The sequence below is a fragment of the Sparus aurata genome, chromosome 10 (genome assembly GCF_900880675.1).
Source record: "Sparus aurata chromosome 10, fSpaAur1.1, whole genome shotgun sequence".
NCBI lineage: Eukaryota > Metazoa > Chordata > Actinopteri > Spariformes > Sparidae > Sparus > Sparus aurata.
In genome coordinates this window covers 4,071,182-4,083,624 of record NC_044196.1, presented here as the reverse complement: position 1 = coordinate 4,083,624, position 12,443 = coordinate 4,071,182, and the positions used below count along the sequence as shown (strand labels likewise).

The 12,443-nt window shown below is 41.9% G+C and overlaps 1 protein-coding gene across 2 annotated transcripts; it reads left to right on the top strand.

The window, feature by feature from the left end:
- The first annotated feature begins 807 nt into the window (after positions 1-807).
- LOC115589965 (zinc finger protein 260-like) lies at positions 808-8,573 on the top strand. Of its 2 annotated transcripts, XM_030431167.1 has the most exons (3): positions 808-1,259; positions 8,268-8,364; positions 8,417-8,573. In XM_030431167.1, the coding sequence occupies exons 1-3, from the start codon at positions 1,067-1,069 to the stop codon at positions 8,502-8,504; spliced, it is 378 nt and encodes a 125-aa protein (XP_030287027.1). In that variant the 5' UTR covers positions 808-1,066; the 3' UTR covers positions 8,505-8,573. The 2 variants fall into 2 exon arrangements, with proteins under 2 accessions (XP_030287027.1, XP_030287026.1); XM_030431166.1 differs by lacking the exons at positions 8,268-8,364; positions 8,417-8,573 and adding an exon at positions 2,969-5,894.
- Positions 8,574-12,443: the final 3,870 nt, after the last annotated feature.

The following is a 12,443-nucleotide window of genomic DNA, read 5'->3' as shown; positions in this document are numbered from 1 at the left end:
ATCTCAGCGTCAGACACTGTAAGACTTCTGAAGGAGCCGTTGCCCCCCTGCTTTAACCTCACATATAACTGTTACCTTTCTGTTCAAAGCATCTTAAACCTAAACCTAAGCTCTGTTTAATCATCATATTTTTCTATAAACTGTGACTTTTCTCTGTAGTTCTTTTTCAGACTCACCCAGAACGCCCTGGTGTGCAGAGCGCTGACCTTTCAGCTGAAATAGATCACTCTGTTATTCTCTATTGTTCTATTTTATACATTATTCAACAACACAAAAGACTTCTGTGGACTTATGTTATTTCTTGACTTCTCTACAAGGAGACTCACACACCTTCATGTACATGAAGATCAAATCTGACAATGGATTGGAGTCACTTTTATATTATATTATATTATATTATACTATATTATATTATATTGTATTGTATTATACTGTATATATGGAGGTTGAAATGCTTGAATTAGAGGTAGCTGTGCTCTTCATATCAAACACACTCATTAAGTAACTTATGTAGGTTACTTCTTGGTGAAAGTCCCCAGACTCCCTTAGAAAATGTCTCAATTTAGTGAGTTGTTGAGTTAAGAGACACTTTATAAACTCTGTGAAACTCTGTCTACATCACCTTCTGAACTATTCGAGCCTTCTTGTTCATTCGGCAAATGTTTTACATGAAGATATTCCTTTCTTTGTGTTAAAATAACGCGTAATTTAATAATTTACACGTTAGAATAAAAACAAAGGAGGTTCGGTTAACGTGCAGCTGCGAGGTTTGTCCCAGTGGAATTGCCGTAGCAAACCGTCAGAGGACCGGAAGCGACGCCACACTGGAGCTCTGCAGCCGTACTCTCCTGGACTCTCGTGGACTCTCCTGCCGCTCAGATCGCTTTTCTTCTGATTATTGATGCTCGATTAGAGATGAGCCGTCCACTGTAGTGACGTAGTGACAGTCTGGATGAACGTGTGTGATGGACTTTGTGCTGTTTGCTCTCAGACTCATCTCCCACCAGATACAAGTATACTCACGTTAGCTTAGCATGCTAGCTGTAAACAGTGTGACTGTGTGAAAATGTCTAAAGTCCAGATTCTGAGATCGTTGGTGAAGCAGCGACTGACTGCGGCTGCTGAGGAGATATGTGCGCTGTTTGAAAGGACGATAGCAGAGTACGAGGAGGAACTGTGTCGGTCCACAGAGCAGAACCAGCGACACCGGAACCTACTGGACTCTGCTTTAACGCCTCAGCTTCGGTTACACAGAGCAGGTTCGTTCTCCTCCTTCTTCACTGTCGGCACCGACACAGATCTGCATCTTTGTTCAAAAGCTTCCGGGTCATGTGACCCATTTAGCCGAACTACGTCCACATTCTGGTTGAGTGAGACACATCTCTTTGTATTGGACTTTAGCGCTTTTTCTACTTTCAGTTAAAATCTGTTGGGAAATCAGCATTTTTATCAATAGATTAGATTAGATATAACTTGTATATGTGACGGGTTGTGTCTGAGGTGGTTCTGTGTTGGTTCTGTGGTGGATGTGTCCTCTTTGTGTCTGGGGTCCAGGAAGGACAGCACGGCCACACAGGACTTGCCCTCAGTCTGGTTCCTTTTTAATGTAACAAAGCCGGTACAAAGGTTCTCTTTACTGGTCCAAACATCAGCGACACATAGTCGTTATCCACAGTGTGATGCAACTGCAATCATTCAGATCTCCAGCTCGGGAGTATTTTCCTTTAGCTTTCAGAAAAGACTAAAATAAAATACATTTCAATATTATTATTTTAGTCTTTTTCTATATTCTTCAGTAAAACACAAACATGTGATCATATAGTGGTAATATTATGTATGACTGTGTCATCTGATTCTCACTGTATGAGCACCTAAACAACGAGAGCTGTTCTCTTTAGCATTTACAATAAAGATCCCAAAACATTGTCAATAAACATTTTGTCCAAAGACAATGAGGAAGAAAACACACATTTGACATGACGTCTGGAAAGAGCCCTTTGGCCTCCAGACCTAAATGATGATTCCTGTCTGTCTCCGGCACCCTGCAGATACACATTTGCGTAACACCAGTTGGTCTCAGGACGTCTGGACCTTGATCAGTATGTTAAATGTGCCCCCACACCTTCCCCCCACCCTGCTGTTCACACTCTCCAAAGAGAAGATGCCCTCCCTTTGTCTTTTGTTTACCTTTTGTTTGAACCTGCCCCTCCTTGTTCTTTGTTCTTATTGTATAAAATGTGACTGTTTCAATTGCTCTGGGTCCACTCAGCGGCTCAGATTAGCTCTGTGCCTGTCAGTCCACCACTTTACCGGTATTCTTTGAATAAAACACATCACTGCAGCAAACTGCTCAACAGGACTCAAATTATTTCTTCAACAGTGGCAAGACAGATCTATTGTTTTTAACACACCTGTTAAAAAGCGGCCACTCAGTGGAGACAGATGGACAGATTTTACACAGCTGAGAACTGTTCACCTGTTAGCTTCAGGTAGCGCTGGAAGTTGCAGACTCTGGCTGGGTGCCACGCGTTCACCACGGTTCTATTCACGTTGTGCGAGTAGACACGATTAAGAGTTAACAACCCTGCGATCACAGAAGTGCGTGTATTGCAGCGCAAATATTTGTGTTTTGTCTGAATGCAGCATAAAATCTTTATTGTGAGTGGAAGAAATCTTAAATTGGAGGTTATCAAGGAGCATATAGCATCAAAATGTAGGTGCAGAGAGACATATGTATGAATTCTGAATCAAAATTTTTCTTGTGATTGTATTGTTCTTGATTGATGATTTCCAACACAATACTACACTTTCACACAGTTTGAATTCATCAAGATTTGGCATTTCTAATGATGTTCAGTAGAACAATGTGGGGTTACCTGTCTGCTCCAGTATTTGGCTAAATATCAACCTGATTTGAACTTTTTTCTGTCAGCCTAACATTTGTCTTTTTGTCTCCTGTGTCCTGCAGATGTCCAGCACCTGTTGTTTGGTCAGAAAAAGGTTTCTCTCGTGCAGCAGGAGTGGAGCTCCAGTCTGGACCAGCAGGATCCAGAGCCCCCACACATTAAAGATGAACAGGAGGAACTGTGGACTAATCAGGAGGAAGCTGATATCACTGAGTTCACATTCACTCTTGTTCCTGTGAAGCATGAAGATGATGATGAAGAGAAACCTCAGTCCTCGCAGCTTCATCAAAGACAAACTGAACAGATGGAAATAGAAGCTGACCGACAGGGCTGTAGTGGACCAGAACCAGCCAGGAACTCAGTTCCAGATAGACATTTACAATCAGAGACTGAAGACAGGACAGGAGACTCTCCTGAACCTGAGGCTGAAGACTCTCCTGAACCTGAGGCTAAAGACTCTCCCAAACCTGAGACAGAAGACTCTCCTGGACCTGAGGCTGAAGACTCTCCTGGACCTGAGGCTGAAGACTCTCCTGGACCTGAGACTGAAGACTCTCCTGAAACTGAGACTGAAGACTCTCCTGAACCTCGGGCTGAAGTAAATGATGATGTTTGGAGTGAGACCAAAGAAGCTCAGTCAAGTTTAAACTCTCAGAAAAACATTGAAGTCCCTGTAAGTGGTGTAGGATGTGGTACTTCCTCTGACTGTGGTGAAAGATCTAGCAAAAACTCTAAACTGGGGAGTTTTAAGAGGATTAAGACAGGAGAGAAACCATTTAGTTGTTTTGAATGTGGTAAAAGATTCAACCACAAGCAAAATCTTATCACACACACAAAGATTCACACAGGAGAGAAACCATTCAGTTGTGATGAATGTGGTAAAAGATTCATCTGTAAGCGAGATCTTATCACACACACAAAGATTCACACAGGAGAGAAACCGTTCAGTTGCGGTGAATGTGGTAAAAGATTCAGCATCAAGCAAAATCTTATTAAACATACAAAGATTCACACAGGAGAGAAACCGTTCAGTTGTGGTGAATGTGGTAAAAGATTCATCCGAAAGCAAGATCTTATCAGACACACATTGATTCACACAGGGGAGAAACCGTTCAGTTGTGGTGAATGTGGTAAAAGATTCATTCGTAAGCAACAACTTATCACACACACAAAGATTCACACAGGAGAGAAACTGTTCAGTTGTGGTGAATGTGGTAAAAAATTCAGCCAACAGCAACATCTTATCACACACACAAAGAGTCACACAGGAGAGAAACCATTCACTCGTGGTGAATGTGGCAAAAGATTCATTCGAAAGCAGCATCTTACCAGACACACAAAGATTCACACGGTAGAGAAACCGTTCAGTTGTGGTGAATGTGGTAAAAGATTCATCTGTGCGGAACATCTCATCACACACACAAAGGTTCACACAGGAGAGAAACCGTTCAGTTGTGGTGAATGTGGTAAAAGATTCATCTTTAAGCAACATCTTACCAGACACACAAAGATTCACACAGGAGAGAAACCATTCAGTTGTGTTGAATGTGGTAAAAGATTCAGGGAACAGCAACATCTTATCACACACACGAAGATTCACACAGGAGAGAAACCGTTCAGTTGTGGTGAATGTGGTAAAAGATTCAGCAGACAGCAACATCTTATCACCCACACAAAGGTTCACACAGGAGAGAAACCGTTTAGTTGTGGTGAATGTGGTAAAACATTCAGCCAACAGCAAAATCTTATCAGACACACAAAGATTCACACAGGAGAGAAACCGTTCAGTTGCGATGAATGTGGTAAAAGATTCAACCGAAAGCAACATCTTATCACACACACAAAGATTCACACAGGAGAGAAACCGTTCAGTTGCGATGAATGTGATTCCTCCAACAGCAACATGTTATCGCACGCATCAGGATCCACACAGGATAAAAAAACATGTCTTTGGTCCGAATGTGGTAAATGATTTAATAATTAATTAAGACATAAGTATTGGGCCTCATGCCACATGGCTCAACCAAAGGAGAAGTCCTGTATGCGAAATCAAAATCCTATCTACTCGGGCCTTACCAACCTGAGGAATTTAAGAACAAAGGAACTGAGCCAACGCCCAAAAGGTCTGAAAACCTGTCAATCAAGGTTTGACCCGCCCCCTAGACTTTCACACATTCCCTATTGTTACTTTCGTTTTTTGTTAGAATATTCTCTATTATCATCTTTGATCCATAGAGGAACGCTGTACAACCTAGTCGTTCCTCACAAACTGCAGAAGGAAGAAATTATCTTCAGGAGGACGCGGAACAACCGAGGTCCGGTCCTTCCATCTGATTGGTCCCACTGTGTGATCGCAGCCGGCTTTCATCAGCTGTTAGTACTTGCTTGTGTAGTTATGCCGCCGTGTGTGATCACAGTATGTCATATGTCATGTCCGCTGGTTGAGGGAAAGACGACCGTTGTGTACCACATAGTTGTTGTGTTTTTCTCTGTTGTCTGCAAAACGCTCGCTTAGCTTCTTTCTTACTTACAACACACTGACACACACACTTACATACACATCCGTGTGTTGATGAGAGAGATCAGAGATGAGTGCAGGGTAACCATGCTGAGATATAGAGAGTGAGCAGGTGTATAAATACTGGTTGGACTTCATTTTAATATAGGAGATCTTAGAGATCTCGGAATTTGCGTTCTCGTGTGACTTCGCCAAGTAATGTTCGGCGTTTCAAGTAGTCTCTCCAACGAGATTTCCAAAGTCAGTTAATTTTGTAGTCTGGCGAACGTGACTTCTCAAGCCACGTTCGGTAGATTTTACAAGGGACTTTCTGCCCCCAACACACACACACACACACTCATATCTCCATTTATATGTTGGTTTTGGCTTTGCTCATGTTCTTGTGGTGCTAGTTGCAGAGAACAACTGTTGTTTGTTAAAGTAGGTGATTTGTGTTTCGGAGAAAACTTAATAAACACTGTTGATGATAACTGAGCAGCATCTGTGATTATTTTGCACATTCCCATATTATAATAACAGCTGGTTGAGATGGTCAGTCCTCTGATTTACACCTTCCACCTCATTTAATTATTGATATTTTCATAATTTTAACAATTCTTTATTAACTCCAGGCTTTGAGACTAGAAGCACATCATTTGATTATTGATCCCTGACTTCAGGGTGGTGCCCCTTGTTCATTAATGGATCACAGTAACCCACATTTCATTAATTAACAATACAAATTTAATTGATAATAGGTAATCAATTAATATCCAAATTGATTCCCAGCATAATAGAAGTAGCTCAACTGAACCACAGACACTTCTCAATGCTCGTGTTCATGTGTAGAGACCCTGGTGATACTGCGAGCATAGTTTCATGTTGTGTCGAGACTTCTTACTGTTTTAAAAATAGAGATTTTGATGCTATCGTAAAAGTTCCCATAGCACTCCCATTGAAAATGACTTTTAGCAGAAAACGAAGTTACGGTAAATCTTAAAAGTGCCTCTTCGTTTTTTAATTTTTCTTTTACACAAAGGTTTGACTCCTATACATTCACAAAAAAAGCGAAGGTTGCATTCTGGCGAGAGTTTCACTTTAATCACTGATGTTCTGGTAAACAACCACCAGAGGGCGACATGAGCACAGCAGGATTATTACCTCTGATAACGTTTCCACTTCTGAACCTCAGCACACTTCTGAGGTATTTGTACTTTACTTCTGCAAATATGTACTTTTTACTCTACAACAACAACAATTATTAAAAGTATTGTTTTAGTTACTTTACAGATTACATTCTATGTCAGAGCTGAATCAGCACTTTTTGAAATTCATTTATTTGATGAACAATCTGATTAAAAACATCCATCATATTCATACAAATAATCTGAAAGTGCTGAATATACTTTAGTATATTTACTTGAGACTTGAGGGTCACGCTTCACTTTAGGTCTGTAAATGTAGGAGGTGTTAGTGACACAGCAATGTTTTTGCTGTTTCTCTCAGTTTTACCCCAGTTATCTCAAAATGTATTAAAAGACGAATTAATAAAGAAATTCTCATGATGAACTCCAACTGGATCCTGATAAACTTCTGATGTTCAGTGAATTAATATAAAATTAATATAAAATATTGTCTCCTTGTCTCATTAGCAGAATATCATGACTACATCATGTTGGGTGATTTCTTTCAGACATCTTGAGCTCATTATTTTGGTAATTTGGAAGTACTTTCAAAGACGCTGCATGCTGAGACATTTCCTCACTGACAGAGGAGATTAACATTAGATTATTGTGATTTACACATTCAGAGGATGATTTAGTGAGAGAGTGAGAAGGAAGGTGAAAGTCTCAGTGTTATAAATTCAGCTATCAGTCTGGTTTTTTTGCACTACGTCCCTGACTGACCACATTAACAACCACCAGAGGGCGACATGAGCACAGCAGGATTATTACCTCTGACAACGTTTTCACTGCTGGACCTCAGAACACTTCTGAGCTATTTGTACTTGAGTATTTCCATTTCTGCAAATATGTAAGTTTTACTTCACACATTTATTGAAAACATCATTTTAGTTACTAGATACTTTACAGATTACATGCTGCCCCAGAGCATTCATTTATTTGATCCACAATCAGATTAAAAACAACTAATTTAAAGGCCAGTTACGTCACAACGCTGCATGAAGACTGTCCCAATTGAAATGCTCCCCACAAATGCTGCCTCCTTTTCCCTCTTCCTGAGGATGCACCGCCACGATCCTTCACGGCTAGGAATTGCCCAAGATTCTTTGCGCGCCCGAAGAAATAAAAAAATAAAAAAATAATGGCAACCTGAAGTGGCGCAGATCTCACATTTAAATATAAGTTTTGCATCTATACTCGGTTTTTACTCATTTGAACATCCAACGCCACATGTGTTAAACTGTAAGGGACATTAAAACCTCAAAATGTCAGTTAAAATACGTTAATAATCAACTTGATGTCTTTAGAAGTAAAGCCTGAAAAGCCTTTCCTTTCAAACGTTACATGTTCAGAGGTTGACTTACAACTTATATCTTATTGTGACTGTGGAGATGTTAGAGACTCGTTTTACTTCATGTACATAAATGGACCAAGATGAACAGATTCAGATCAGGCTGCTTTATTTCAGACTGTAAAGCTTTAAGTCTAGTTAAACATTTGAATAAAGAGCTCAGTTTATGATTATCTATATTTTCTTGCTGTATTAGAACTCTTTTGTCTGTTGACAGTAAAACAACACACAAAACATCTTTTACATTTCATTGTGTTTTAGGGAGCAAACAGAGAGCTTGTTCATGTGATGTTGTGTTGACCTTTTCTCTTGCTTCTGTCTGTGTTAAGAACAGTTCTGGAAACAACGGGCCTGCAGGGGAAGGTCGAGCCCAGCAGGCCAGAAACAAGTGGGACCATTTAAAGAACAAGTACAAAGTAGCTGCAGGTTGGAAGGTTAATAAATACTTTGCTGACATGATTGATTTCCACTGCCTCAGGATTGCAGATATCCAGGGACAGCAGAGGGTCAGCGGGAGGCCCAGCGCTGCTACTGGACCTGGTTTGTCCTCATGGATGAGGTGTTAGGACAGAGGCCTTCCACTGCCCCCCCTGTCCTAACTGCCTCCATCCCTGAGGAGACACCAGGGCCAAGTGACCAGGAGGAGGAGGATGAAGACGATGAGGAGGAGGAGAGGCAGCTAGGGCAGAGGAGGAGGAGGAGGACATGAGGCTGCAGAGAGGATGGAGAGGCTCTTCTCTGCTCCAGAGGACGATTCTTACATTATATCTGTTGTTATTTACTTTATTTATGAGTTATTTTTAAATTATTTCTTCATAATTGTTTATTTTATGTAATTCATGAAATAAAATATTGTTCTATTGTTACACCTTGTCTATTCCATTCAATATGTCGTCTCTGGGCTGTCTTCATCAAAGGTGTCGGTGTGTAGTATGTTGATAAAAGAATACTGCAGAGGCTGGGTGGAATAATAGAGCAATCTTTATTGAAACAGATCTCAATGCCTGCATCTGAACAGAGCACGGCCGCACGTCTGGTGTTCTCAAATCTATGGCAAAGTAATGCCAAAGTCTTTGCCCTCTGTTCTATCAGAAATCCTATTGCCTTCGATCTTAGGAATTCTACCAAATACCACCCTGACTTCTCTGGTGTGTGGGGCCTTTTTAGAGTCTATTGTCCATACCCGCCTACTTCTCCTAATTGGTCACTTTGGTGGATTATAGGTTCATCTATCCAATGGGAGAAAAGGAGGATGGGTCTACCTCACATCTCCTATGAAATAACTCTTGTGTGTGTTACTTAACTTTGCTGATGTCAGCTAAAGTAGACATAGTATAGTGAACCTCTGGTGTTGGTCCCTTCCTGTAGCTTATCTCTGATGCCCACCTCAGAGCTGATCAGGGCTCCTGGCCCTTTCGTATTCCCACACTTGTCTACAGGGGAGCATCTGGTCCTGTCCCATCCTGTCTTCTCACTATTCACTATTGTCTTAGAGCGCAGGATGTGTAGGAAACACACAGACACTACAAGTATTTACAGCTTAAGTACAATTTATAACAGCAAACAGCATCAAGTGCTACTTTTCAGGGACAACAAGGGATGAAATGTTTTCTTTTATTATTAAGCTTTTAACATTTACAACTATTTACAAAATTACAGCATAAATAACTATTTACAGATTATTATTCATTATTAAAAAAACAATTATTATCAAAACAATATTAAAAGGGTTACAGATGGTGTACAGTAATAGGCTGAGCAGGAGTCCCTGCAGTGCTGCTGGGCTGGATGGTGTCAGTGGGACATCATCTGGGTCGGTACTCAGGGTGTTTGGGGGTCCAGTCTCCTCTGTCCACCACATCCTCCGTCATCTGGGTCTGCAGTTGTGACTCGATCGATGGCTGCCAGGTCATTAAGAATGTTTTAAGAAAGAGGCAAGAATTAAAATTTCATAATATTAATAATAATTATCATTATCATTATTATTATTATCATAAATCATCATCACAAAACTATCTACCAACTATCTATCTAACACTTTAAATAGGAATAATGCCTTTAAAATTAAAATAAAACCACATGTGGCGATCAGCAGTTTACATGTCAGCTTTAACGTTCAATAACAGGTTTACCTCTCCACGGTCCTCTCAGCCAGAGATAAACCAGAGCCGCTTCTCCTCTTCCTCCACAAGCAGGAGGATTAAAAAGGAAATCAGGAAATCCCAGAAGCTCGAACAGATCTGACAGTCAAACTTTACTCTTCTTGTCACGTTCGACGACCTGGGCTGCAGAAATAGTGACGTATAGGTAGGGGCGGGAATATCTGGTCACTCTGGGAGTCTGAGAAATTGTCTGGGTTAGGATTGTTTTCATGTGAGTATGAATCTAAAAGCTGTGAGTGCAAAGTCTTGTGATACGACTCAAATTTCTACGACTACGAAGTTTTCACTGTGAACACGAAATTCAGTTTGTGGGTACGATTAGAAAAGTGTTGAAATGATGTCACGTATGTCACAGGCAAGTCACAGGGGAAAATAATCGAACCCCGATTACTCCAAACATTGCACTGTACCTGTCCTCTGTGGGGGGGGCGGGGTCTGTACCTGTCCTCTGTGAGGGGGGGCGGGGTCTGTACCTGTCCTCTGTGAGGGAGGCGGGTCGAGAGGCGAGCTGCCTGAATCTGACCGGACCCCGAGACCCCAAGACCGAGAGAGATTAATGATACTGTAGCGGAATCACAAGGTCCAAAAGACTGAAACCATCCGGCGCCCAGTGTAGGAAAAGAAGGAAAGAAGAGGACGAAAACGTGAAGAAGATGAAGATGTGATGAAGTGAATGAAATTAATAGTTTAATGATCGTTGTTGGAGCAGAGTGTCAGCTTGCTAGCTTACTTCGGACGATAGCAGCATTGTTTAATAATCAATTAATAGCTTAGTCGACGTGTGTTAATGTTTCTCCACCTTTAATTCATCAGGGACATTTGGAAAGTTAACGTTAGACCTGTTCAGGTGTTATTTTACAGGTGTCTTTACTGCTTGTATGTCAGTTAGGCTAAATGCTATTAGTTTTCCATCCCCTTTGTAAGTAACAGGGTCGTTGTAAGCCTTTGGTTTATTGTGTCACAGTTTATGTTTGTTAAAGTCACACCTTAGCTTTCCCACATCATTCATAGGCGAAATATCTATATATATATATATATATATATATATATATATATATATATATACATATATATATAAATGACACAGCATCAGGTGCTCCTTTCCTCTACCTCAGCACAGCAGAGTGACACAGCATCAGGTGCTCCTGTCCTCTACCTCAGCACAGCAGACTGACACAGCATCAGGTGCTCCTGTCCTCTACCTCAGCACAGCAGAGTGACACAGCATCAGGTGCTCCTGTCCTCTACCTCAGCACAGCAGAGTGACACAGCATCAGGTGCTCCTGTCCTCTACCTCAGCACAGCAGAGAGACACAGCATCAGGTGCTCCTGTCCTCTACCTCAGCACAGCAGAGAGACACATTATCAGGTGCTGCTGTCCTCTACCTCAGCACAGCAGAGTGACACAGCATCAGATGCTCCTGTCCTCTACCTCAGCACAGCAGAGTGACACAGCATCAGGTGCTCCTGTCCTCTACCTCAGCACAGCAGAGAGACACAGCATCAGGTGCTCCTGTCCTCTACCTCAGCACAGCAGAGTGACACAGCATCAGGTGCTCCTGTCCTCTACCTCAGCACAGCAGACTGACACAGCATCAGGTGCTCCTGTCCTCTACCTCAGCACAGCAGAGAGACACAGCATCAGGTGCTCCTGTCCTCTACCTCAGCACAGCATCAGGTGCTCCTGTCCTCTACCTCAGCACAGCAGAGAGACACAGCATCAGGTGCTCCTGTCCTCTACCTCAGCACAGCAGAGTGACACAGCATCAGGTGCTCCTGTCCTCTACCTCAGCACAGCAGAGTGACACAGCATCAGGTGCTCCTGTCCTCTACCTCAGCACAGCAGACTGACACAGCATCAGGTGCTCCTTTCCTCTACCTCAGCACAGCAGAGTGACACAGCTTTAGGTGCTCCTGTCCTCTACCTCAGCACAGCAGAGTGACACAGCATCAGGTGCTCCTGTCCTCTACCTCAGCACAGCAGAGTGACACAGCATCAGGTGCTCTTGTCCCTCTACCTCAGCACAGCAGAGAGACACAGCATCAGGACTAAAGGCACCAACAGACCTCCTGACTGGACATCTCTTCTAACTGACACAGTGAGATGAGAGCTAGTTCGTAGAAGACCAGTTCAAATAAAAAGCAGTTACACATTTCCCAAAAAAAGATGGGAGAGTGTCAACATGACTTTTGTAACAGAGTCTTAGTCAATGCTGAAAAAATCAAAAGAAGCTGGCTGATGTACTCAAACAGAAATGACAGCTTGCACTGCTTCTGCTGCTAAATGTTTCTCCAGAAGAATACAGACTTAATAAGGAAGGACTAAAGGACTGGAACAATGCA

What these genes read in the sequence shown, in the direction of transcription:
- LOC115589965 (XM_030431166.1), top strand. Translation starts at nt 1,067, where the DNA reads ATGTCTAAAGTCCAGATTCTGAGATCGTTGGTGAAGCAGCGACTGACT. An exon ending in GCTTCGGTTACACAGAGCAG is followed by an intron (nt 1,260 to 2,968) that starts GTTCGTTCTCCT and finishes TGTGTCCTGCAG; the next exon opens with ATGTCCAGCACCTGTTGTTT.